Here is a 27499-nt window from a genome sequence, read left to right as displayed (position 1 = left end):
ACTAGATAAATACTAAGTCAAGATCATAAAATTGCAGTGTGTTTGTGGGAAGTAGGCTAGTTAATTGTGCTTATTTTTCTGACTGTTATTGATTGTCATCGTTCGTTTGATGTGCTCTTGTCACGTAAATAACGTAATGGAGGTTTGGACGGATGCGAGTGCAGTAAAAGACTTTTATTTACGAGCGACAGGCAGACCAATCCAAATCGTGATACAGAAGTGGGGTCAAAACAGGCAATAGGTCAGGCACAAACTGGGCTAGGCTAGAATCCGGAACGAGAAACGAGGAACATGAATCAAACCGAAAACAAGGAAAAACCGCTTGGTAAGGAGAATAACTCAATACTACGCGATGTGCTAAGAGACACGAGGGGTTTAAATGACAAACGTAATCATGGGTGAAACACAGGACAGCTGAAAACAATGACGACGTAGATACGGTAAACAACCAATGACAAAACAGGGCTGGAGACAGAACATAACCATAACAAAAGCACGTGTCCAAAGTAAACAAAGTCAATGTCACTGAAGACTGAAAAGCTCACGTTTCGAGCTCGCGCAACGAGCCTGCATGTCGGTTTTCCAAGCACGCTGCAATACTGCAGCGCTAGCTCGAAGGGAAATCGTGACAGCTCTCCTGTAATGAAAACATGTCGACGGTTTGAAGGATAAGCTGACCGAGCACTCATCTGCTACAAGTACAGCTCACTTTAAGTTACTTCAAAACGTCTCTGATTAAGATACTGTCACCTCTGATGTCGTCCATGTGAAAAAAAATACTTTTCATAGACTTTAAATGGATGAATCTATGAGTTGATTAACAGTGTTAGCCTCAAATGGCATTCCATAGTGTATTCACAATGCGCCAAACATGAATGTCAGCACGCCGTGTTGTGTATTACATGAAACTGACTGACAGTGATGCCGGACTTAATACTGCTCGTCGCTCGAGTTGATATCAACACAAAAATTGAGGCTAAGCGTAAGTTGAGAAACCCACATAGCTAAAAACATCTATGTTTAGGGAAACTCCGTATACCGTGTGTAACTCATAGCATTTTTAAATAGCGCTTAAATCTGTAGTTCTGAGGTCGTGCACAATTTTGGTATTTAATCTGTCTTTGAGTATAGGTAACGGAACCCTGAATCTAAATCTACATCCACATTTCTGTAAAACTGCTTTGTGGCAATATCTATTGTTAAAACTGTTATTCAAGTATAATTCAACTGAATTGTACTAAAGATGTGCCCTGCGATGGACTGGCACCCTGTCCAGGGTGTACCCTGCCTTGTACCCCGATGCTCCCTGGGATAGGCTACAGGTTCCCCGTGACCCTGAAAAGGAGTAAGCAGTAGAAGATGGATGGATGGATGGATGGATGTACTAAAGATGAAGACAGTTTTTGTGGTTGTCTATCGAAAGATGCAATAATCCCCTACAGTGTTTTGAGGGATTGTTTTTCCACATCCAGGTGATATTTGGATCCAGGTGGATGTGCAGCTGCAGTTATCATGGCAATTACCCAGGTGTACACTCAGCTACATGTACCATAATCATGGCACTGAAAATGTTTTCAAACCTTTTGCAGACTACGCAGAGTTCGTGTTTCTGGGACTGTTCCTGGCTGAGATGTTTCTGAAGATGTACGGTCTTGGCTTCCGCCTCTACTTCCACTCCTCCTTCAACTGCTTTGACTGTGGGGTAGGTGTGCTGTTTAGAAGTTTTTCGTGAGTCCACTGCTGAATCATTGTGCGCCTGTCAACAGAACGTCGTGACTCCGCTGTACAAGATGTTTTTTGTTTTTTTTTTTCTTCTGCTTAGGCCTGACTAGGAGTACGAGTGGAGATTTATGTCATGTTGTTCTTCTCATATCTTTGTCCAGGTGATCATTGGCAGTATTTTCGAGGTGGTTTGGGGATTCTTTAGACCTGGGACATCCTTCGGGATCAGCGTGCTTAGAGCTTTGAGACTGTTACGAATCTTTAAAATAACCAGGTGGGTTTGTGAGAGTCAGAAAAGCATCCAGTTCAAAAGTTTGTGCGCCCTTGTGTCAACATGGCAAAGAAATTGAATGTATATCGATAAAACGTTTCGTCTTTTAGGTGTTACAGAAGGTAGGTGTTTTAGGTGTTTTTTTTTTTTTTTTAATAATCAAATGTTCAATGTTGCGATATTAATAGTGAAAAAATTGTGAATATATACAGTCTCGTATTCTCCTATAACTCTTTAAAAATGTGTTTAATGTTGTCTATTATTGTCTTGTTGCTGGATAGTCAGATCTGTTTTGGGGGGTTTTTTTTAACATGCCACTACCACCCACTTCTTCAGACAACAATATATACATTGTTAGGAATATGTTAACTTACATTAGTACAGCATTTTAAAGGCACTACTAAGAGAGGGAAATAAATAGGAAGGAAAGAAAATAGGAATACGGAGTGAGAAAAAAAAAAGAAAGAAAGAAAATATGAATAAAAAATTAAAAAGAGAGAAAAATACAAACAGGGAAGACCAATACAATGCGGGAGACATTTCTAAAAAGTGAAAAACTGAAAGTCAGTAGCAACAATTGCAAGGTAGAGATGAATCATTTCCTCATCTTGTTTCATTTCATTTTTAAATATTGTAGAGGAGTTCTGCACTCAGGTGTATCAGAGATAGAATGAGACGCATGATGACTCATCTTTCTTCACGAATTACAGTGGTGCCTGATGGCTTTCTATACATCTGCATAAATACGACCTAAAACAGCGTCAGATTTTCACGCAAGTCCAAAGAGAACCGAATTAAACAAATGAGACAAAAATATAATACTTGGTCATTTATTTATTGAGGAAAATGATCTAATATTACATATATGTGAGTGGCAAAAGTATGTGAATCTCTAGGATTAGCAGTTCATTTGAAGGTGAAATTAGAGTCAGGTGATTTCAATCAATGGGATGATCATCAGGTGTGAATGAGCGCCCCGTTTTATTTAAAGAACAGAGATCTATCAAAGTCTGATCTTCACAACTCATGTTTATAGAAGTGTATTATGGCATGAACAAAGGAGATTTCATAAAAAGAGTTGAGGCTGGAAAAGGTTTAAAAAAAAAAAAAAAAAAAAAAAGCACCTCTAAAGAGTTTGCACTCTTGGTGGTTCATGAGTCCACCATCAGGAGAACACTGAACAACAGTGGTGAGCATGGCAGGGTTGCAAGGAGAAAGCCACTGCTCTCCAAAATGAACACTGTGAAACATGCTGGTGGTAGTGTCATGGTTTGGAACTGTTTTGCTGCATCTGGTCCAGGACGACTTCATCATTGATGGAACAATGAATTGTGAATTATACCAGAGAATTCTAAAGGAAAATGTCCGGACATCTGTCTGTGAACTGAATCTGAAGAGAAAGTGGGTCATGCAGCAAGATCACGACCCTAAGCACACAAGTCGTTCTGGCAAAGAACGGTTAAAAAAGAATAAATTTAATGTTTTGGAACGGCCAAGTCAAAGTCGTTAATCCAATAGAAATGTTGTGGAAGAACCTGAAGCAAGCAGTTCATGTGAGGAAACCCACCAACATCCCAGAGTTGAATCTGTTCTGTACTGAGGAATGGGCTAAAACTCCTCCAAGCCGATGTGCAGGACTGATCAACAGTTACTGGAAACGTTTCGTTGCAGTTATTGCTGCACAATTAGTCACACCAGATACTGAAAACAAAGGTTCACATACTTTTCCCACTCACAGATATGTAATAGTGGATCATTTTCCTCAATAAATAAATGACCAAGAATAATATCTTTGTCTCATTTGTTTAATTGGGTTCCCTTGATCTACTTTTAGGACTTGTGTGAAAATCTGATGACGTTTTAGGTCATATTTATGCAGATGTATTTAAAAATAACTTTCCAGCGCCACTGTATACGCCTCTAACCGTCAGCAGTGTGTACTTACTTTATACTGCTTTAAACCGATCAGGTACTGGGCCTCTTTGAGAAACCTGGTCGTGTCTCTGATGAGCTCCATGAAGTCCATCATCAGCCTCCTCTTCCTGCTCTTCCTGTTCATTGTGGTTTTCGCTCTGCTCGGGATGCAGCTGTTTGGTGGCAGGTAACATCCAGATGTTGAGTATGAAGATATAGCCTATAAAGGCATTTAATACATTAAAAGCATAACCACCTCTGTTGTAAAACTGCCATCCACTTTAGCCTCCTCTTTGAATTCATTTTATTATGTAATATTGTGTAAGCGTGGACAAATGGAGGGTTCTTCATGTCCTACCAGCACTTTGTCACTGCATGTGCACTTGAATATTTACGTTTATGGAGTATGGAGTATTTGTATTTCACTTCAAACTTCACATTTGAAAAAAAAAAAATCCCAATATTTAAGTCACCTCGCACACTGCTATTGAATTCTCAACTCTGATCGGTCAGAAGGTGTTGATTAATGTTCTATAAGACCAGCTCTAACCGTAGTTCCAGCTTAATTCAAATCACACATGTTTGTATTCATATACTGTATACTGTTTCTATAGTAACACCTTTTTGCTTAACATTTAAGGAGGTCTCAGGCGTCAGTACCGGACTGTAGAATTTGTGCTTTGTAGTTTCTTGGTAACAAAACAAGCTGCATTTTTTTCATCTTATTAACTCTCGATGGCAAAACAGGGAACTGCTGTTCATAGCTGCTGTAACATAAGTTCGAAGAGGAACGATCTGTCTCATGGATGTTCCACAACATTAAATGTGACTCTAAATGGATCGTGTAGAACGTTTTTTTGTTGTTGTTGTTGTCTAAATTTACTCGTTAGCAAATTGTTTAATTATATGTATAAATTAATGTGTATTGACTAAATAGTTACATGTAACTATAAACTGATTAAGGAAAATGTATGACATTCCAGTGTTTGACAAATTGCTGTGGTATAAGAGGAATAAAACACTTCAGGATGTGCTGTTTTTGGAAAATCATCAACGCCAGGGTGGTAAAAGTATTTCCGCTTTGTCTCTGGATACATCACACGACCCAGTCGTTGATCATTTTCCTATAAAAGCACTCTTCTTTGTTTTATTCCTAACGTAGGACATGTTCAGTAACGCGAAAAGACAATTCTGTACTCGTAAAACCCATAAGAGTCGATCCGGTCAATCCAGTTGCTTTTCTTCATTGTTTTCCCCACTGTGTAAACCTCTGACGTCTTTTTAATCGAAACCCATTGTTTATTATTAGGATTTGTGTTTGTTCTCCAGGTTCATCTTTAAAGATTACACTCCTGCCAACTTTGATACATTTCCAGCTGCTATCATGACGGTCTTTCAGGTCAGTGCTAAATCACGGCAACGAGCCGAGGCGGTTTCGTTATTTCATAACTATATCTGTCCGTTTACGTCTCGTCGCTTTTAAATCAGACGCCTTGTTCGCTTTAACCTGCAGATTCTGACGGGTGAAGACTGGAACGAGGTGATGTATAACGGGATCCGCTCTCAGGGAGGCGTACAGTATGGCATGTGGTCCTCCATCTACTTCATTGTGCTCACGCTGATTGGTAATTGTATCCTTCAGAAATGTCTCGAAATGAAATCAGGTTCAATTTGTTCAACTGTGCCTGGAACAACAATTACAGAACAACAGAAAGGCACTTATTCTGATGTAAAATGGGTTAATTATACTTTCTATAAATAAAAAGATCTGATAATCCAGGTTCCACTTGGCTTGCATAACTATTCACCCCTTTTGAACTTTTTCACTTGCTTCTGGAAGGCCATACAGTGGGGGTTTTTTTTTCAGAGAACAGCATCATGAAGACCAAGACCAAAATATCCCAAAGTTCAAACATCCAATAAATCCGTTATTTAAACAATCTAAACAATACGACATGACTATGATCTTCCTAGGCAAGGTCAAAAAGTCATGGATCATATATAAGGTCAAAGAAGGAACCAAAAATCTAAGACTAAGAGTAACTCTCAGCCTGATGCTCACACCACCGTGCTTCACTATGGGGAACGGTTCTGACCTTTCACCTACTATAAAAAGGACCTGAGAAATAACTCATGTTGACCATGCATGTTGGTCAAGATTCAGTTCTATCGTATAGGAAAAGAGGCTTTGCACTTTTTCTTCTTTTCTATCATTGAGACGAAACCAAGTTTAAAACAATAACAATAAGATATAGACAACAAAGGACTAATCTGTTGAATTCCCAACACAGGTACAGTCTTCATACACGTTACGGGCGTTTGACTTAGAAGTTGTTTGAGGAAGGTCACAATAAACGGTTTGCATTTATGTAAGGTGTACGTAAATGTACAGTACATGGAACAACCATGCATACAGCCCTGACATTTCACTGATCACGTACTAATTGACCAGACGTCTTCCGGCAACATTACTTCATATCCAGGAATCATATCTCGTCCCAGTAGTACATAAAGATTACAGTATTCGTCGGTGTGAATGACGTACCACAATCCTTGACCACAATTTGACCAGACACACTGCTGAATGTCTTCTTGGCCATCGCTGTGGATAATCTCGCCAACGCACAGGAGCTTACAAAGGTAGAGAAAATCCTACAGATCCTGATATACATGCAAGAATAGTTCGCCTGACACATAACACAACTTATCTTAATGCGTTAAAAGGATGAAGAGGAGGAAGAGGCGTTTTTCAATCAGCGGTACAAGGGCCGGGAATTTGGCCTCTCTGAGTAAGTGTTATCAGTCCTGTCAGTAAGTTTATGCCCCCTGCCTCCTGTATTTACTAGATATCGCATCAGTTTGATGTACACTAACTGTACTTAGCTGGCAGGAAGTAGCACGATAAGAGGAAGCTGTGTTATTCTAAACTTTCTTGTGATCAAACTGTTACGACCCACTACATACGGCCTAGCATCATTTATTAATGTGCCATCCGTCTGTCGCTGTTGGAGTGAGTCTTATAGAATGTTCCTTGCTATGTACTAATCATAAAGAGCAAAATAATGAAAGTCTAACACAGAACAGAGTGTGTTTGCTGAGCATCGTGATGTTGTGAGGTGTTACCTAGATGGAAAATACAAAACTTTGTTTAGACTTTTACTTAACTTAATAAGACTAGATATTCTCTCATGATACAGACCAGATTTTAAAGACGGGGCCACGTTACATGTGGTGGCATTGGGGACATTTTTGGCCCGGAATTTTCCGATCATGTGAAAACTTTAAATGTGGCTGCTTACAGATAGACTACAATATATTTACCATTGCTACAACTGACACTGTAGCTGGAGTTGAGGCTGGAGCTTTCTGCTTAGCATTGTCTAGCATCGTTTACGCTAGTTTAATACTAGCAAGGTTAATGATCATTGGAAGATTATCAACAGTTTGCAAGGTTATTCAATGTGCAAATCAAATGTTATCTTGTGTCCAGAGTGTTTCTTGTAGTGTCATAAACACTCTTTCACTGTGTGCTGGTTTGTAAGTCCTTCTTAATGCATTGACTCGACCGCCTCACTGTGACTGCTGCTTGTGAATTGTGATTTGCAACCCTCAACATTTATTCCTAGACATTAGGCGTATGTATAAGTCATAAAAATTGCCTTTGGGGATTATTTCAAAGAAGAAGGGTGTTTAGTCATAATTTAAAGAATATATTCTGGCTTGGGCTTGTACACTAAATAGGTAGTAGGTTAATAAAGCGTTCCATAAAGGTTCTCTTAATAACGTTATTTTGAGCAGCTCTTGAACCGTGAACTTCAGCATTAATAAACCTTAATAAAGTAATTAATGCTTGTATTCGTTGTTTATTTTATCTATGAGTAAGAAATGCCTAATAAGAGACCTGAGTTAAGTTCATTATGAACATGAACAACAGGAACGTGCTGTACTGTAATTTATGCTATTTTATGTGGACTTACCTTTAGACACTGGTGATATGAACATCAAAAGAATGAAAGCATATTTATTTAACATTTAAGCCAACAGAAATTAACGTGTGTCGACTTAATTGTGTAAGGAATAAATGCATGACATTGCATGTTGTTATAAAAAAAAAAAAAAAAGTGGCAACAACAATTTTTTCAGTAATTTCAGCAACAATTATATATTTTAGTCATTAAATAACGACACGATGCGTTTTATCCATTTATAGTTAGACTCACTGTCGTGGAAGGTCTGCAGAACAAGTTCATTCTTCTCATCAGTTATTTCCTTAACAGTCTCTGTTTTTTTCTCTCTTTTGAACTTAACGAGACACACCCCCCCCCCCCCCCCCCACAAAAAAAAAACCCACTTAGCTTTCATGTTACCAAGAAACCAGATGTCCTCTGTCCTAACACTGGAGCACTGACACCGGAGACTCCTTACTAAATATATGTTACCATGGTAACGTCAATTTATTGGATTCAGTGGATTAATAAAAACCCCTGATTTTTCTTGTGGACAGAACTACTGTCAGAGCTGCTGTTGTGGAGAATTAATCAACGACTTCTGACCAAGCAGTAACAAGAATTCGAAATCGCTGCGGTATACATTGGAATATAGCTGAACTTTGTGGTTTGTTAATAGTAACTAATGCAGTTATAATGTTATTTAAGGGTTAGATAAATATTACATTTTTAAAAAAAAGCCTCTTTGAAGCAGATTAGAAAGAACTATATTCGAAGTTATGTACCTGGAAAGCTTGATTTCCCGAGCCAGGAATGATGCATGCTTGCCTGCTTGCACTCTCGCATGCTTGTTCCTTCGTTCCTCTCGAAATTCAGTGAAGAGACCAGTATCACTTCATTGTCTGGTCGACTTAAACCGATGTCCAACATTCCAGTAATTTAAGTTAAACCACAAATGTCATGTCGAAAAATAAATCTCACTGTCCTCATGATAAAATTGTTGTGCAATTTTAAAAACAAGGTTGACCTGCATCTTGGATGATGAAACCTGCAGAACAATTGGCCAGTGCTTCCAGTAGAATCCTTTGCCTGGTGCATTCAGCACAGCTTGAAGGACTTAATGCCAAAATATTATGATGCTACCATTGTATTGTCTTGTCAGTTTATGGTTATGGAGTGACAAAGGCCAAACCGTCACTGACGCTAAAGCACTAAGAACAGCTTTTTCATTATCTTGAGAACTTAGCACAGTTGTTGCGAGATATATCAAGTTATTGCATAAGAAATGGCTCTAAGCCTGACTAGACAGCCATGTGTCCACCGCCTTAGCGACTCATGAAAGCTTTTCTCCAGGGGAACTTAAATTTTTATTTCTTGAAGTTTCTCAAGCTATGCAACCCACGGCGTTTGGCAGAAAGTGTTGCTAGGTTCATCCATCCGAGAACTGAAGTTTTGTAAGAACTGGGAACAAGAACTATTGGCATTGAGAATGTGACACTGAAGTTTGGGCTTTTGAAAGGAGAAAATAGGAAGGGGATGTCGGAGAAAAAGCTATACAGTAGAGTAAATGTGCTCTGGTGTGCACTCTGTGTGAGAGAAAGTGCAGTGACATTTAGGCACCTTTGCTTCAACAGGGATCCTAATGGATTTTTGGCGTCTGGCTTGGATTAAGTCGTGCAGTCTGGCTGTATCGTTGGGTATTTTGAGGATCTGAGCCTATCTAGAAGCCAAAATCCAATAGGACAACTTGTGTGTGTGGGGGGTGTGGGGAGGGGGGGGATCTCACAAATGTTTGCGCTCAACTGTAAATTGTGTAGACATCCAAAAAATAATGTCATGCACTGAGGTGGTACACCAACAGACCAGACTGATATCATGGTGTATGGCTGGTTTGCTCACAGGAAGTGAGTATCTTGTTTTTTAGCACAAATTGTAGGTGTAAGTGTAGGTCATACGGATCATCTTGTCAACGTTTTTAACATTAACAGTATTGACCGATTTTCTCTAGCCAATCAATTCAGCAAACTTTAGTGATCCTGACTTGGTCTTTGTCACTCTGATTGTTTTGTCTGTCTGCTGTACAAATACACTAATGGCTTATTTCCAACCAATCATTCATTTGGTCACATGGACAACAAAAGAATGCGTATAAATGTGAGTAGCGCTGTCTCTCTATACCCCTTTTTACCTGTTCCACCTCCGTCCTCCACCTTCATCTTTTTGTCTCATTTACTCCACACACGTGCAACTTTAACACACTGTTTCTGTTTTGAACTTTTTGTCCTTTTCATTTACTAGCAAATTGTTTGTAGGGTTTTTCTTTGTTTTTTTTGTTTTGTTTTGTTTTCTCCCCTCGAATGCTCTGTTTTCCAGCAACTCTCAATTTCTCCAACCCAAACCGATAACCATTATTTTATAAACTTCTGATTTCTCAGATTTGATCAAACACACACTCCCTGTGAATGCTAACTGTGATTGTGCACGTTTAAATAATTATTTTTGTGACTAAGTCCGTGTTTTGTGGAAGCAGACGGAGGCGAAGGCCATATCTCTACAGAAAACGAGCCATTCATAGAGGCAGGCCGAACCCCGCCGAGGCAGAGGAGGAGACAGCGGGGGTGAAAGCCAGTGAAGAGCAGCCTTCAAATGCCTTTGCCAACCGACGTGACAGACGGAACAAGATCAAAATGTCTGTGTGGGAGCAACGTGCCAACCAGCTGCGCAGACGGCGTCAGATGGCGAGTCGCGAGGTTCTGTTTGACAGCCCCACGGAGGACCCTATGGGCACGCCGATGAGTGGCCACCACCAGGCGCACACCACTGTCCCCTCAGCTGAGGCCAGTCCAGCACACCTCCCCGAGTCACCAATGTCAGTCATCATGCCTTTACCCGAACCACCCATGTCCATCTCGATCCCACTCCCTGAGCCACCTGAATCTGAGCCAGTGTCTCTAATGGGCTCTGGGTTGGAGGACAGATCCTCAGGCGCCATCCATCGCTCCAATACGGACAGGAGGCACCGGGTGGCACGAAAGTTCCGGGCTGCTGCAGCAGTAGGCGTCGTGCAGGGTGGCCGACACCGGAGACACAGGCATCGTGAGTCCAGGACAGAGATTAAAAACACAGACGAAGAACAGTTTCAGGAAGGAGGAGATGATGGAGAGGCTTCCCAGTCCAGACAGAGCTTTCTGATGGATGGGAGTGAGACAATTATGTCCCATCAACCTGACGAGGAACCGCAAAGGTACAATGCTGTCTGTTAGTCACCTTGGACATGGTGTAATGTTGAGCATAATGTCTAGCCTCTGATTTCAGCACAATATATTCATTGATCTTTAGTAAGCAGTTTATCCTGGTCAGGTTTTGATGGATCCTGAATCTACCCATGACATGAGGTGGGAATACACCCTGGATGAGACACCATGCCCACACATATTTACACAATTTAGAGCAACTACTCCACAACCAGTATGTACGTACAGTATTTGTGAGGTAGGAGGAAACTAGAGAATGCAGAGAAAACCCACGCCGCCACAGGGTTACCATTAGAAACTCCACACAGACAGTAACCCAAGGTCAAGAGCAATATTTTAGTATCATGTCAATGTCGATACATCTTGACTTTCACTCTTTTTATTTACTGTAGGCTTTTGTCGAAAATTGTTGTCAAAGTCCACAATCATCACATGCAAACCGTAGTCATTATCCAAAAGAGACAAGCAAAGGTCAAGCACTAGGGGAAACTAAGAAAACAAGGAGAAGGTCAACACAACAAGGAGACGAGAGAAAACCAAGACCCCTCTTTAACAAGCAGAAACCCTGGACCTTGCTTATAAAGGTCTAGATACCACAGTTACAATTTGTTTAAACGAACGGAGTTGGCTTGTTCTCAGCATGCTTTGAGAGTTTCCTACAGGTCCTCCGGTCCCCCCCCCCATCCGTAGACATGCATTGTAGGCTGTTTGGCATTTCCAAATTGTCCATAATGTGTGAATGGGTGTGTGAATGTGTGTGCTATTGTGCCTTGCAATGGGCTGGCACCTCATCCAGGGTGTCCCCTGATTTCCCTGGGATAGGCTCCAGGCTCCCCGCGACCCTGTGTATGGTAAGCGGTATGGAAAATGGATGGATGGATGGTTCACCAGTTGATGAGCCCTGGTCTAGAAGATGAGGTGGTACTTCAAAACCGAGCATCAGAGAGATCCAGTTTGTAGAGCAGGGACAGAGATAGGAACTGTATCTGAGACCGAGAATAGGACTAGATCAGGACCTAAGATGGGGTCAGGACCAGGCCTTGAATTCAAGAAAGCAAACAGTACACCCTGTTTAAACACATAGTCATGCATTTTACCTCAAATTATTTACCAATCTAAGTTATGTATGAAAAAATTCACACACACTTGCACGTCCATTTGTGTTCCAACGTCCTTTTCATACCCATGATTGGTCTTTTTTTAGGGACAGTGTGTGTGAGGTTTCTGAGGTGGCTGAGGACGAGTCTGGTCTCCAGTGCACCTGCACGGCTCTGGGTGAAGATGGAGAGGCCGAGTCCTGCCCACAGCACCGGGGAGAAAATACTCCAGAGCTTAATTACCTCTCAGGGGAAGCCATCGATAACGAGAACAATGCCTGTTATTTAAATCAGGGGGAGTCGATGACGGAAGCGAGCATTATGCGAGAGATGTCTGCGCAGCCGCTTTTAGAGTTAACGCCAATGACTGGTAAAGTGACCGACTACATCATCTTTACAAACGTTATTATGCTGTTCATTCATTGACATAAATTCATTTTTTGGTTCGAATGCTCATGGAAATAGCCACCGATCTATAATTCAACCAGTACACATTTAATAACATTGATATATTTATTCAATTCTATATCTATTTCCTGTATCTGTAACACTAAACCTAGCATAAACACTAACGCTTCATTTGATATGCCTGGAGGATGGAGTAGCTCATTGTACATGACTCGGATCTACAATCTATTGTAGTCAGTTTTAAGGATGTGGAAGCTTCTCACTCGGAAAAGACCGATAGAGACGATGATGACGATGACGACACGGATGAAGATGCTCCGACAAAAGTCGTCAAACCTGTGATACCGGATAGCATGTTCATTTTCAAAAGCAGAAACCCGTAAGCTGATTACAAAGTATTAAACGTCATTTTGGAACCGAATTGACATAAAAAAAACTAAACGTGGAGTGAATCTTTTTCATCCAAACTGTAGGATCCGCAGAATTTGTCACTATGTAGTGACACTACGCTACTTCGAGATGACCATTCTTCTTGTGATCGTGGCTAGCAGCATCGCTCTGGCCGCAGAGGACCCCGTGTCCACCAACTCGGAGCGCAACCGGGTAAACAAATTGAAAATTTTTCATGAACGCAACCCTGTCTTGTAGGAACTTGATTGCATAAACAACACACAAACGAACGGGGGCGGATGGGGCAAAACATTGTCCAGATGGTTTCACTGCTGAAATTTTTTCTTCTTGCAGGTTCTCCGTTATTTTGATTACGTTTTCACGGGCGTGTTTACATTTGAAATGATCATAAAGGTATGTCATCTGTTGTCCAATTTTACCACACATCCTCCTTGCTAGTCGCCTCCTAGTATCCTACTGAAGATATTTCATTTATTTGCTTTAATATTTTTTATATTTGTTAGATGATTGACCAGGGCCTCATTCTGCACGATGGCTCATATTTCCGAGACTTGTGGAACATCCTGGACTTCATCGTGGTGGTTGGAGCTCTCATCGCCTTCGCTCTTACGTGAGTGATTTCCCTGTAGCTAACTGCCTTTTCACGTAGGGATAGTGGAATCGAATTAACAATGAAAAGCGATTTATAACCACATTTTAGTACCTACATTTAACGCTTTCTTCGCTTCACAAGTTTAAGTGCCTTTCATAATATTTGTAATGTACAATCTTTCACTTTTACGTCAATTTCAATTATTACAGTAAACTATCAACCACTCTTTCCAAGGTCAAGAGAAAGTAGTTATTGATGTTATGGAATATAAATCAGTGTTAAGATGACCAAATTGCTTTATGTGGTAGTGCGGTGTTTCTCTGTTTTTAATCTCGTTCTTGCTGTAAATGTTTTTTTCTCTGTCATCCCTCTTTCTCTCTGTTTTCTCTGTGGACTGTGTCATTGTGGCTGCCAGGAATGTTATGGGGTAAAGCCACACACTTCTCATTCATATTGTTCAAACAGATGCATTATTTATGTCAGTAACGTTCATGTGTGCAGCCTTTGTGGAGTGTTTTGTCAGTTAAATCCTTTGGATAGGGTTCGGTGTTTTTCAAAATTGTAAAGCATACACGAAATTCAACTCGTTTAATTCGGAAAAGTTGAAAAGTAAATTGTGGTGTTATATTAGTGCACAAGATGTGAGCGTATGATGCACCATGTCTTTATGGCATCCCACCCCAAAAAAATTAGGACTATAACATTGGTTTCAATTTCAGCTCTTCGTGTCTGAATTTATTACTGTGTAATTATAAATATTATTGAGAAATAGAGTCGCAGTGTAATATAACGTCAGTGTAACTGGGTCCACAAGTGAATTTGAACAGCAGTGTAGTGTAGTGTGCCAATGATAGTTTAATAACTGTATTTCTGTAAAGTGTTTATACACAGCGTGGGTCTTTATTTGGACAAATCCAAGAATACTATAGTCAGTGCCATAGTGGGGGTCAATACACAGCTAAGCAGCCTCAAATGAGGTTAATCCAAAATCAATAATCATAATGTAGGCATGAGTCAGAAAATCAGAATAAATGTGCAGTAGAAAATAAGGCTCAGAACTGCATGATGCAATTGGCAAGACTTCGCAAGGATACAGAGACACAACAGGGAATAAATAAACATACTAATCGAGGACCTAACACGGAACAGGCGCACACGTTTGGGGAACAAACCAATGACGTGACAGGGGCAGAGACCTGGAATGTATAAACAATAGCACACGAAGAACACAGAACAAACACATGAGGAGTGTTCGGCATTCTGGAAAAAGTGTCGTTTTATTTATTTTTTGACATGGAAATGTCTTTAGGACAGAGGTATTTGTGCTTAGCTGTTTTTTTAGTAACATGACAAGCTGCATTTTTATCTCATGAATGTCAAGAAAGGAAAAAAAAGAGATGCTGGTGAGCAGATTTGTTTATCGCTGCTAAAATGCAAGGTGGAGATGGATACAAGTGCAGTTAAAGCTTTTAATGAAGAGAGGCAGGCAGACAAATCCCAATCGTAGGGCAAAAAAACTGTCACAAAACAGGCGAGGGGGTCAGGTGATCGGCAAACAGGCAAAACAGGGCTTAAACGAGAATCACAAACGAGAACGAGAACCGGATATAGAACCATGAAACGAGAAACAAAGGACAGAACGGCTCGTAGAGTAATGGCGAAAGCTAAGGCTGTACGGCTAGGGTTCTACAGTTAGGGCTCTACAGATAGGGTTCTAAGGCTAGGGCTGTACAGCCAGGGCTCTACAGCTAGGGCTGTACAACTAGGGTTCTACAGCTGGGTTCTACAGCTAGGGCTGTACAGCTAGGGTTCTACACTTAGGGCTCTACAGCTACGGTTCTAAAGCTAGGGCTGTACAGCTAGGGTTCTACACTTAGGGCTCTACAGCTAGGGTTCTAAAGCTAGGGCTGTACAGCCAGGGTTCTATAGCTAGGGCTTTACAGCTAGAGTTCTACAGTTAGGGCTCTACAGCTAGAGCTCTACAGTAAGGGCTCTACAGATAGGGTTCTAAGGCTAGGGCTGTACAGCTAGGGTTCTACAGCTGGGTTCGAAAGCTAGGGCTGTACAGCTAGGGTTCTACAGCTAGGGCTGTACAGCTAGGGTTCTACACTTAGGGCTCTACAGCTAGGGTTCTAAAGCTAGGGCTGTACAGCCAGGGTTCTATAGCTAGGGCATTACAGCTAGAGTTCTACAGTTAGGGCTCTACAGCTAGAGCTCTACAGTAAGGGCTCTACAGATAGGGTTCTAAGGCTAGGGCTGTACAGCTAGGGTTCTACAGCTGGGTTCGAAAGCTAGGGCTGTACAGCTAGGGTTCTACAGCTAGGGCTGTACAGCTAGGGTTCTACACTTAGGGCTCTACAGCTAGGGTTCTAAAGCTAGGGCTGTACAGCCAGGGTTCTATAGCTAGGGCATTACAGCTAGAGTTCTACAGTTAGGGCTCTACAGCTAGAGCTCTACAGTAAGGGCTCTACAGATAGGGTTCTAAGGCTAGGGCTGTACAGCTAGGGTTCTACAGCTGGGTTCGAAAGCTAGGGCTGTACAGCTAGGGTTCTACAGCTAGGGCTGTACAGCTAGGGTTCTACACTTAGGGCTCTACAGCTAGGGTTCTAAAGCTAGGGCTGTACAGCCAGGGTTCTATAGCTAGGGCATTACAGCTAGAGTTCTACAGTTACGGCTCTACAGCTAGGGCTCTACAGTTAGGGCTCTACAGCTAGGGTTCTACAGTTAGGGCTCTACAGCTAGGGTTCTACAGCTAGGACTCAACAATTTGGGCCCTACAGCTAGGGCTCTGCAGCCAGGGTTCTACAGTTAGGGTTCTACAGTTAGGGCTCTACAGCTAGGGTTCTACAGTTAGGGCTCTACAGCTAGGGTTCTACAGTTAGGGCTCTACAGCTAGGGTTCTACAGCTAGGACTCAACAATTTGGGCCCTACAGCTAGGGCTCTGCAGCCAGGGTTCTACAGTTAGGGCTCTACAGCTAGGGTTCTACAGTTAGGGTCCTACAGCTAGGGCTCTACAGCTAGGGTTCTTCAGTTAGGGCTCTACAGCTAGGGTTCTACATTTAGGGTTCTAAAGTTAGGGTTTTACAGTTAAGGCTCTATAGCTAAGCTCTACAGCTAGGGCTCTACAGTTAGGGCTCTACAGCTAGGGCTCTACAGTTAGGGCTCTATAGCTAGGGCTCTACACCTAGGGTTCTACAGCTAGGGCTCTACAGTTTGGGCTCTACAGCTAGGGTTCTTCAGTTAGAGCTCTACAGCTAGGGTTCTACAGTTAGGGTTCTATAGCTAGGGCTCTACAGCTAGGGTTCTTCAGTTAGGGCGTTACACCTAGGGTTCTACAGTTAACCATAACAAAACGCACGTGTTCAAAAGTAAACAAAGGTTGCCAATCCGGAAGCGTGCTGTTGAGCTGTTGAGCATGCTTCTCGTGCTGTCTGAATTGTCAAGACTTCGCAAGGACACTAAGACACAGCGGGGAATAAACAGACAAACGAATCAATGACTTAACACAGACCAGGCACACACATTCCCCGAACAAACCAGTGACGTGACGGGGCAGAGACAGGAACAAAACCAAAACAAATACACATGGCTGTACACAAACAAGTACATGGAGAACACATGGAGAACAAATCTAAGCAGCGTTCACTCACTGCTGTGATGAATAGCAGTATAATTGAATTAAAATGTATTTATAGAGTAGACACTCTATAAATACACTCTTTCATCAGTGGAGCAGGTGGCAGGGATATCAGTATTGGATCATAACCCTTTCCTACAGTTTTACGGTTCTATGACTTTATAAGCAAAAGCAACTTTCATAGCTTAATTGTTTATTATTTAATTACTACACATACCCGTCTTGGAAAAAAAACGTGTCCAATATCGGATCTGTAAAAGACAAAAGATGAGAACTCTGGGTTATATAACCCTATCCAGTATACTTTTTTGCTACAGAGTTTCACGTTCCAGTCGATTTGAAGTCCAACTAATGTGAGTTTTTTTCAATCGCAGAAACAACAAAGGCAGAGACATCAAGACTATTAAGTCTCTGCGGGTGCTGAGAGTTCTCCGGCCTCTCAAGACCATCAAAAGGCTCCCAAAGCTGAAGGTACCAGATTAGTTTGATTAGAGTGTTTTCCACGGCGCATTTAAAAAACGTCAACCGCATCATCGTTCCAGCTCTCAGTGACCGACAAAAAGTGCTTGAATTATACTTTGTCTTATTGACCGCTCGGTTAACCGACTTATATTTGCACCGACAAAGCTGCTGAATAAAAGGTTAGTCGACCTCAAATATACAGTCTGAATTATTGGCGCCGTTTGAGAAAATACATCAAATATTAGCTGTATACTTCCACGATTCAACCTGCAATGCACCCGAAGCGACTTCGAGCCATGCAGTCGAGGGTTGATCGTCTCGCTCGTATCCTTCTGTTCAGTAGAGCAAAGTCTGAACAACTAAGCTCTTCGATTGTACAACACAACCTAACAAATAGTCATCTTTTTTTTTTTTTAAAGGAAAAAGTACATTTTATTGTGCTAAATTATGTTGCATCCCTATGAGTTAAGTGATATATCAAAATATCAATTATGGCATGTTATTTGTATTATACTGTATATTCGTTTTTTAACAAGGGTGCCAATAATTCTGGAGTTTCCAGGAAACGTGATGTGTTGCATAATGTGGATGTGTATAATGTAATGTATATAATATAATGTGTATAATGTTGCATGTAGTGTGAATACACAGTATGGCGACTGTATAACCTGTCGGCAATATAAAAAAACGGGTTCCACTAGTCCTGTCCTCGAGTACCAGCAGTTCCTATTGGTACAGAAACCTAAAATGGTCTCCACCTGTTCCAACCCATACAATATCTGGTCTAGGGAAAGAAGAAAAATCAGTTTTTTTAATTCTATTGCCAAGCTGTAGAACCTTGGCCCTTAAGGTTCGCTCTGCTGTGTATTTTTGGATTTCTAACTGAATTAAACAGATGATTGACTTGAATTCTGTGGGGATTGTGTGTGTGTGTGTGTGTGTGTGTGTGTGTGTGTGTGTGTGTGTGCGTGCACGCAGGCCGTGTTCGATTGTGTGGTGACGTCCCTGAAGAACGTCTTCAACATCCTCATCGTCTACAAGCTCTTCATGTTCATCTTTGCCGTCATCGCAGTCCAGCTGTTCAAAGGAAAGTTCTTCTACTGTACAGACGGCTCTATGGGCACGCAGAGAGAATGCCAGTGAGTACCATACACACACACACACACACACACACACACACAAGTGAGGACTTTCCACTGACATAATTAATAAAGAATGTAAATCTAACCCTAAATTAGATTCTCCAGATTATCCAAAAGGTAACATTGGGTTCTTTCAGTTCCTTTAAATAAACGCTGAATTTTTTGGAAGGGGGAAAAGAAACCCAGTTTTCCTCGTGACCACCAGACGGATGTCCTACGATATACTTCCATGTGAAGCTAATAGCATCACACGTTAGCGTGTAAACGTTGTAAGAAATCTCGCACGGAGTCAGTCGTCCTCCAGAATGCCTTTATTGGGTTTATTTACATCCTCCCTGCAACAAAAAAGGGTGCTTGATGCTTAAAGAAAAAGTAAATATCATGAAAACTATAACATGAGATTCATACCAAAGACTGAAAACGTCCTCAAACGGTATTCAAATCCAGGAAACAATCGGTCTCGCGGTCAAAAGATTCTACCGCTTTTCGTCCATCTGCTCAGAAAGTAAGAGAGACCCGTGTGACAGATGCGCTCATCCTACACACACACACTCTCTCTCTAGCTCTCTCTCTGTTTCTCTTTCTCTTTCTCTCTCCCTCTATCAACCGTCGACCTCGTCACCATTTTGCCTGCTACCATCTGTATGAGATATAAGTAAGCTTTTCATTCGCATAAAACTTTATCTAGCTTTTGGGAGCCTTAGTAAGGAATGTACTGCGTAAGGAACAAAACAAAATGGCGCGGGGTGAATGTGGCCCAAGTTACTGTTACAACCCGTACGTCGGTTATTTTCCAGTAACAGCACATCCTGAAATGTTTTCTTCATCTTCATCTTCATCTCCAGTCATGCTTTTCATCTCTAGTTCTCCATGTACCGTATAGTTACTGTCTATATATAGTATTGTATACGTGACCATTTATAGTTACTTCTAATGTAGCGGAGCAGCCGCAAAACAATTTAGATCCCGTTATCGCTTACGTTACAACAGCTGTAAACTGAAGTTCCCTCACCAGCCTCTCATTTGAACTCTCTTTGTTTTTTTTTTTTGAAGTTATAAGACAAAAAAAAAAAAAAAAACAGTGCGGAGCGTCGTGATACCGAGAAAGCACCAAACGTAAACGCCTTTCTGATTTCCTGCTTCGGAAAACGAAAAGTTAGACTGTTACAAAGTGCTTCCACTGGAGAGTCCTTCCCAAAATGTGAAATAAACATCTCTTCACAGAAAATGAGAGTCTATCGACGACTATAAACGTTTTCGGTTCGTTTACGAGGCGCATCAGCCTTTCAAGTTGTTACCATAGAAACGATATGAATGTTGCAGCCGGAACTACTTTTAAGCTGCTGTTACAGAAAATGAATCAACCCCTTCTGACCAATCAGAAGGAAGAACAGCACTGCGGTATACTGTAAATCAGTTCATGACACTTTTACATATATATATATATATATATATATATATATATATATAATTTTTTATTTTTTTTTGGCATATATATACATATACATACACTGGGGTGTAACTGTTATGCCATTATGGCCCTGTGTGTGTGTGTGTGTGTGTGTGTGTGTGTGTGTGTTCAGAGGCTACTACATCGATTACGGGAGGGACAGGAAGGAGGTGAAGAAGCGGGAGTGGAAGAGACACGAGTTCCACTATGATAACGTGATGTGGGCGCTGCTTACACTCTTCACCGTGTCCACAGGAGAAGGCTGGCCGCAGTACGTACACACTCACTCCACCCACCGGCTCTAGCTCGCGCTCATCTCCTCTCTACAGTACAAAATCAGCTTTAGAGCAGAGGAAGGCAACATTCTGGGCATTCTGCCATTGTGCTCTCATCATCCTGAACCCTCAAGATGTTTGGAGTTGATGATTTTTTTTTTTTTTCTTTTTCTTTTTGCACATCCAGGGAATAAGATGAATAATCTGCTTTCACGATTAATAAATAAATAAATAAACAGTAAAATATTGTGGATGACAGTTTACTTAGTGTTCATTAGGCGGTCATAACTCCTGCATAAGTCTTCATGATAATTGGCATAAACATGCATTAGTATTTATAGATACTTTATTCCAAGACTACACCGAGACACTTCATGACAACAGCTTACTCGACTGGTATAGGCATATACTGTATATTATTTGTCGCTCGTTGGAATGAGTCTGTGAATGTTTGTGTAGATTTATGTCATTTGTCATGGAGGTGTTATGTAGCCTTATGAATGCTGCTACATTTAGGTGAAGTGTTACCTCATTTTGGGCCCGGTTTAATGTCGGTCTAAATACTACATCAGTATTGATTGACATGTTGGAAAGTTATGCGTATTCAGAATTGGGTTACGCACGAGTCGATTTACTGGCCTCTCAAGATAAGCTATGCTATGATAAAAACATTACACTAAAGACACTAAAGGGATAATATACAACTAATGAATGAATAGTATCATGTTTCTGTATTAAATAGAGATGCACCGATGTGTGGGCCGATGAAGGCTATTTTCCCCGCTATGGGCTATCGACCGATAGTTTAAAAACATCCGATGATCAGGGCGGATTATATCCTGTCAATCAAAAGAGGTGGAAAACACATGGATTTGGTGCTGTGTGTAAAGAAGATGTCTCTTGTGTGGAATGATGACAACAGTGCGGTTTGTAATCTCTGCACTGATAAAATTTTACACCGGACGCTGCAGCGGTGAAGCGGGAGTTTCGGTGTTGAGTCTAATTATTTATTTATTTTATTTATTTATTTTTGCCGAGCTGCTATCGCTGAATTAAAGCGCCAGTACACCACTGAAAGATTTAAATGAAGATGAGTTGACGAAAAAGTATATATAGTGCACAGAAAAATACATTTGTAGAGTAGTATATTTCATATCCAGTGAATGTTAATATATAAAAAAGTTTATATTATGTATGACCAGTTTGATGTCTGTGATGGAGTAGAAATGCTTTTGTTTGTGGAGAGTGAATGTGAGTCTAACAGGAGGTTTTTTTTAGAATTCAGTCAATGTTCATATGAATTAATAACATTCAATAAGTTAATAATCTCACTTTAATCTTCAGAATTTAGTTCATGTGTTAATGTTAATTAGAGTAATGTGTTTTCTGTTTATGAGACCAGTTACTGTCAAACAACTTGTTGAAATGGAGAGAATAAAGTTTTTATTTTGCATTTCTTTCAGAATTGTGGAATTAATTATTATTCATTTAAAAGAAGGCAGAAAAGGCAGAACTATTAGTATCGGCTATTGGTATCAGTCAATATCACTCTGAGTAATCGCTTATCGGTATCGGCCGATATCACTCTGAATAATCGGTTATCGGTATCGGCCGATATCACTCTGAATAATCGGTTACCGGCATCGGCCGATATCACTCTGAATAATCGCTTATCGGTATCGGCCGATATCACTCTGAATAATCGCTTATTGGTATCGGCCGATATCACTCTGAATAATCGCTTATTGGTATCGGCCGATATCACTCTGAATAATCGCTTATTGGTATCGGCCGATATCACTCTGAATAATCGCTTACCGGTATCGGCCGATATCACTCTGAATAATCGCTTATCGGTATCGGCCCATATGACTCTGAATAATTGGTTATCGGTATCGGCCGATATCACTCTGAATAATCGCTTATCGGCATCGGCCGATATCACTCTGAATAATCGCTTGTCGGTATCGGCCGTTATCACTCTGAATAATCGGCATCGGCCGATATCACTCTGAATAATCGCTTATCGGTATCGGCCGAAATGACTCTGAATAATTGGTTATCGGTATCGGCCGATATCACTCTGAATAATCGCTTATCGGCATCGGCCGATATCACTCTGAATAATCGCTTGTCGGCATCGGCCGTTATCACTCTGAATAATCGGCATCGGCCGATATCACTCTGAATAATCGCTTGTCGGTATCGGCCGATATCACTCTGAATAATCGCTTATCGGTATCGGCCGAAATGACTCTGAATAATTGGTTATCGGTATCGGCCGATATCACTCTGAATAATCGCTTATCGGCATCGGCCGATATCACTCTGAATAATCGCTTGTCGGTATCGGCCGTTATCACTCTGAATAATCGGCATCGGCCGATATCACTCTGAATAATCGCTTATCGGTATCGGCCGAAATGACTCTGAATAATTGGTTATCGGTATCGGCCGATATCACTCTGAATAATCGCTTATCGGCATCGGCCGATATCACTCTGAATAATCGCTTGTCGGTATCGGCCGTTATCACTCTGAATAATCGGCATCGGCCGATATCACTCTGAATAATCGCTTATCGGCATCGGCCGTTATCACTCTGAATAATCGGCATCGGCCGATATCACTCTGAATAATCGCTTGTCGGTATCGGCCGATATCACTCTGAATAATCGGCATCGGCCGATATCACTCTGAATATTCGGCACCGGCCGATATCACTCTGAATAATCGCTTATCGGCATCGGCCGATATCACTCCGAATAATCGCTTATCGGCATCGGCCGATATCACTCTGAATAATCGGTTACCGGTATCGGCCGATATCACTCTGAATAATCGCTTATTGGCATCGGCCGATATCACTCTGAATAATCGGCATCGGCCGATATCACTCTGAATAATCGCTTATCGTATCGGCCGAAATGACTCTGAATAATTGGTTATCGGTATCGGCCGATATCACTCTGAATAATCGCTTATCGGCATCGGCCGATATCACTCTGAATAATCGCTTGTCGGTATCGGCCGTTATCACTCTGAATAATCGGCATCGGCCGATATCACTCTGAATAATCGCTTGTCGGTATCGGCCGATATCACTCTGAATAATCGGCATCGGCCGATATCACTCTGAATATTTGGCACCGGCCGATATCACTCTGAATAATCGCTTATCGGCATCGGCCGATATCACTCCGAATAATCGCTTATCGGCATCGGCCGATATCACTCTGAATAATCGGTTACCGGTATCGGCCGATATCACTCTGAATAATCGCTTATTGGCATCGGCCGATATCACTCTGAATAATCGGCATCGGCCGATATCACTCTGAATAATCGCTTATCGGTATCGGCCGATATCACTCTGAATAATCGCTTATCGGTATCGGCCGATATCACTCTGAATAATCGCTTATCGGTATCGGCTGATATCACTCTGAATAATCGCTTATTGGCATCGGCCGATATCACTCTGAATAATCGCTTATCGGCATCGGCCGATATCACTCTGAATAATCGGTTACCGGTATCGGCCGATATCACTCTGAATAATCGCTTATTGGCATCGGCCGATATCACTCTGAATAATCGGCATCGGCCGATATCACTCTGAATAATCGCTTATCGGCATCGGCCGATATCACTCTGAATAATCGCTTACCGGTATCGGCCGATATCACTCTGAATAATCGCTTATCGGTATCGGCCGATATCACTCTGAATAATCGCTTATCGGTATCGGCCAATATCACTCTGAATAATCGCTTATCGGTATCGGCCGATATCACTCCGAATAATCGCTTATCGGTATCGGCCGATATCACTCTGAATAATCGGTTACCGGCATCGGCCGATATCACTCTGAATAATCGCTTATCGGCATCGGCCGATATCACTCTGAATAATCGGTTATCGGTAATAATCGCTTATCGGCATCGGCCGATATCACTCTGAATAATCGGTTACCGGTATCGGCCGATATCACTCTGAATAATCACTTATTGGCATCGGCCGATATCACTCTGAATAATCGGCATCGGCCGATATCACTCTGAATAATCGCTTATCGGTATCGGCCGATATCACTCTGAATAATCGCTTATCGGTATCGGCCAATATCACTCTGAATAATCGCTTATCGGTATCGGCCGATATCACTCTGAATAATCGCTTATCGGTATCGGCCAATATCACTCTGAATAATCGCTTATCGGTATCGGCCGATATCACTCCGAATAATCGCTTATCGGTATCGGCCGATATCACTCTGAATAATCGGTTACCGGCATCGGCCGATATCACTCCGAATAATCGCTTATCGGCATCGGCCGATATCACTCTGAATAATCGGTTACCGGTATCGGCCGATATCACTCTGAATAATCGCTTATTGGCATCGGCCGATATCACTCTGAATAATCGGCATCGGCCGATATCACTCTGAATAATCGCTTACCGGTATCGGCCGATATCACTCTGAATAATCGCTTATCGGTATCGGCCGATATCACTCTGAATAATCGCTTATCGGTATCGGCCAATATCACTCTGAATAATCGCTTATCGGTATCGGCCGATATCACTCCGAATAATCGGTATCGGCCGATATCACTCTGAATAATCGCTTATCGGCATCGGCCGATATCACTCTGAATAATCGCTTATCGGTAATAATCGCTTATCGGCATCGGCCGATATCACTCTGAATAATCGGTTACCGGTATCGGCCGATATCACTCTGAATAATCGCTTATTGGCATCGGCCGATATCACTCTGAATAATCGGCATCGGCCGATATCACTCTGAATAATCGCTTATCGGTATCGGCCGATAACACTCTGAATAATCGCTTATCGGTATCGGCCAATATCACTCTGAATAATCGCTTATCGGTATCGGCCGATATCACTCTGAATAATCGCTTATCGGTATCGGCCAATATCACTCTGAATAATCGCTTATCGGTATCGGCCGATATCACTCCGAATAATCGCTTATCGGTATCGGCCGATATCACTCTGAATAATCGGTTACCGGCATCGGCCGATATCACTCCGAATAATCGCTTATCGGCATCGGCCGATATCACTCTGAATAATCGGTTACCGGTATCGGCCGATATCACTCTGAATAATCGCTTATTGGCATCGGCCGATATCACTCTGAATAATCGGCATCGGCCGATATCACTCTGAATAATCGCTTACCGGTATCGGCCGATATCACTCTGAATAATCGGCATCGGCCGATATCACTCTGAATAATCGCTTACCGGTATCGGCCGATATCACTCTGAATAATCGCTTATCGGTATCGGCCGATATCACTCTGAATAATCGCTTATCGGTATCGGCCAATATCACTCTGAATAATCGCTTATCGGTATCGGCCGATATCACTCCGAATAATCGCTTATCGGTATCGGCCGATATCACTCTGAATAATCGGTTACCGGCATCGGCCGATATCACTCCGAATAATCGCTTATCGGCATCGGCCGATATCACTCTGAATAATCGGTTACCGGTATCGGCCGATATCACTCTGAATAATCGCTTATTGGCATCGGCCGATATCACTCTGAATAATCGGCATCGGCCGATATCACTCTGAATAATCGCTTATCGGTATCGGCCGATATCACTCTGAATAATCGCTTATCGGTATCGGCCGATATCACTCTGAATAATCGCTTATCGGTATCGGCTGATATCACTCTGAATAATCGCTTATTGGCATCGGCCGATATCACTCTGAATAATCGCTTATCGGCATCGGCCGATATCACTCTGAATAATCGGTTACCGGTATCGGCCGATATCACTCTGAATAATCGCTTATTGGCATCGGCCGATATCACTCTGAATAATCGGCATCGGCCGATATCACTCTGAATAATCGCTTATCGGCATCGGCCGATATCACTCTGAATAATCGCTTACCGGTATCGGCCGATATCACTCTGAATAATCGCTTACCGGTATCGGCCGATATCACTCTGAATAATCGCTTATCGGTATCGGCCGATATCACTCTGAATAATCGCTTATCGGTATCGGCCGATATCACTCCGAATAATCGCTTATCGGTATCGGCCGATATCACTCTGAATAATCGGTTACCGGCATCGGCCGATATCACTCTGAATAATCGCTTATCGGCATCGGCCGATATCACTCTGAATAATCGGTTATCGGTAATAATCGCTTATCGGCATCGGCCGATATCACTCTGAATAATTGGTTACCGGTATCGGCTGATATCACTCTGAATAATCGGTTATCGGCATCGGCCGATATCACTCTGAATAATCGGTTATTGGCATCGGCCGATATCACTCTGAATAATCGGCATCGGCCGATATCACTCTGAATAATCGCTTATCAGTATCGGCCGATATCACTCTGAATAATCGGTTATCAGTATCGGCCGATATCACTCTGAATAATCGGTTATCGGTATCGGCCTATATCGCTCTGAATAATCGGTTATCGGTATCGGCCGATATCACTCTGAATAATCGGTTATCAGTATCGGCCTATATCGCTCTGAATAATCGGTTATCGGTATCGGCCAATATCACTCTGAATAATCGGTATCGGCCGATATCACTCTGAATAATCGGTATCGGCCGATATCTCTCTGAATAATCAGTTATCGGTATCGGCCGATATCACTCTGAATAATCGCTTATCGTATTGGCGGAGAAATTTAGTATCGGTGCATCTCTAGTATTAAATATTGGCCATAAATGGCATTTGAGTGTATTTTCAGCCCAAGACGTACATTTCAGCATGACATGTTATCACATGTAACTGAGACATGCTGCTTTTTACTCAAACTCCACCCCACTTACGTGACTCTCCAGCACCTTTGGAATAGCGCTGTATGTATAAATAGAGTTAC

The 27499-nt window shown here is 41.8% G+C and overlaps 1 protein-coding gene across 1 annotated transcript in view; it reads left to right on the top strand.

Moving 5' to 3' along the window:
- The window catches only part of cacna1eb (calcium channel, voltage-dependent, R type, alpha 1E subunit b), an 85443-nt gene that overhangs the window by 37532 nt on the left and 20412 nt on the right, over nt 1-27499 (top strand). The window contains exons 12-28 of the mRNA XM_053629658.1: nt 1590-1702; nt 1884-1996; nt 3963-4094; nt 5237-5306; nt 5421-5538; nt 6480-6547; nt 6632-6696; nt 10385-11098; nt 12313-12575; nt 12848-12992; nt 13087-13216; nt 13358-13417; nt 13528-13634; nt 14032-14043; nt 17629-17725; nt 18695-18855; nt 20442-20579. Of these exons, the coding sequence (XP_053485633.1) occupies nt 1590-1702; nt 1884-1996; nt 3963-4094; nt 5237-5306; nt 5421-5538; nt 6480-6547; nt 6632-6696; nt 10385-11098; nt 12313-12575; nt 12848-12992; nt 13087-13216; nt 13358-13417; nt 13528-13634; nt 14032-14043; nt 17629-17725; nt 18695-18855; nt 20442-20579 (2506 nt within the window). The remainder of the gene's footprint in view (nt 1-1589; nt 1703-1883; nt 1997-3962; nt 4095-5236; nt 5307-5420; nt 5539-6479; nt 6548-6631; nt 6697-10384; nt 11099-12312; nt 12576-12847; nt 12993-13086; nt 13217-13357; nt 13418-13527; nt 13635-14031; nt 14044-17628; nt 17726-18694; nt 18856-20441; nt 20580-27499) is intronic.

The sequence above is a fragment of the Ictalurus furcatus genome, chromosome 7, assembly GCF_023375685.1.
Source record: "Ictalurus furcatus strain D&B chromosome 7, Billie_1.0, whole genome shotgun sequence".
Taxonomy (NCBI): Eukaryota; Metazoa; Chordata; class Actinopteri; order Siluriformes; family Ictaluridae; genus Ictalurus; species Ictalurus furcatus.
The sequence above is the reverse complement of the archived record's forward strand: the minus strand, read 5'-3'. Positions and strand labels throughout refer to the sequence as shown.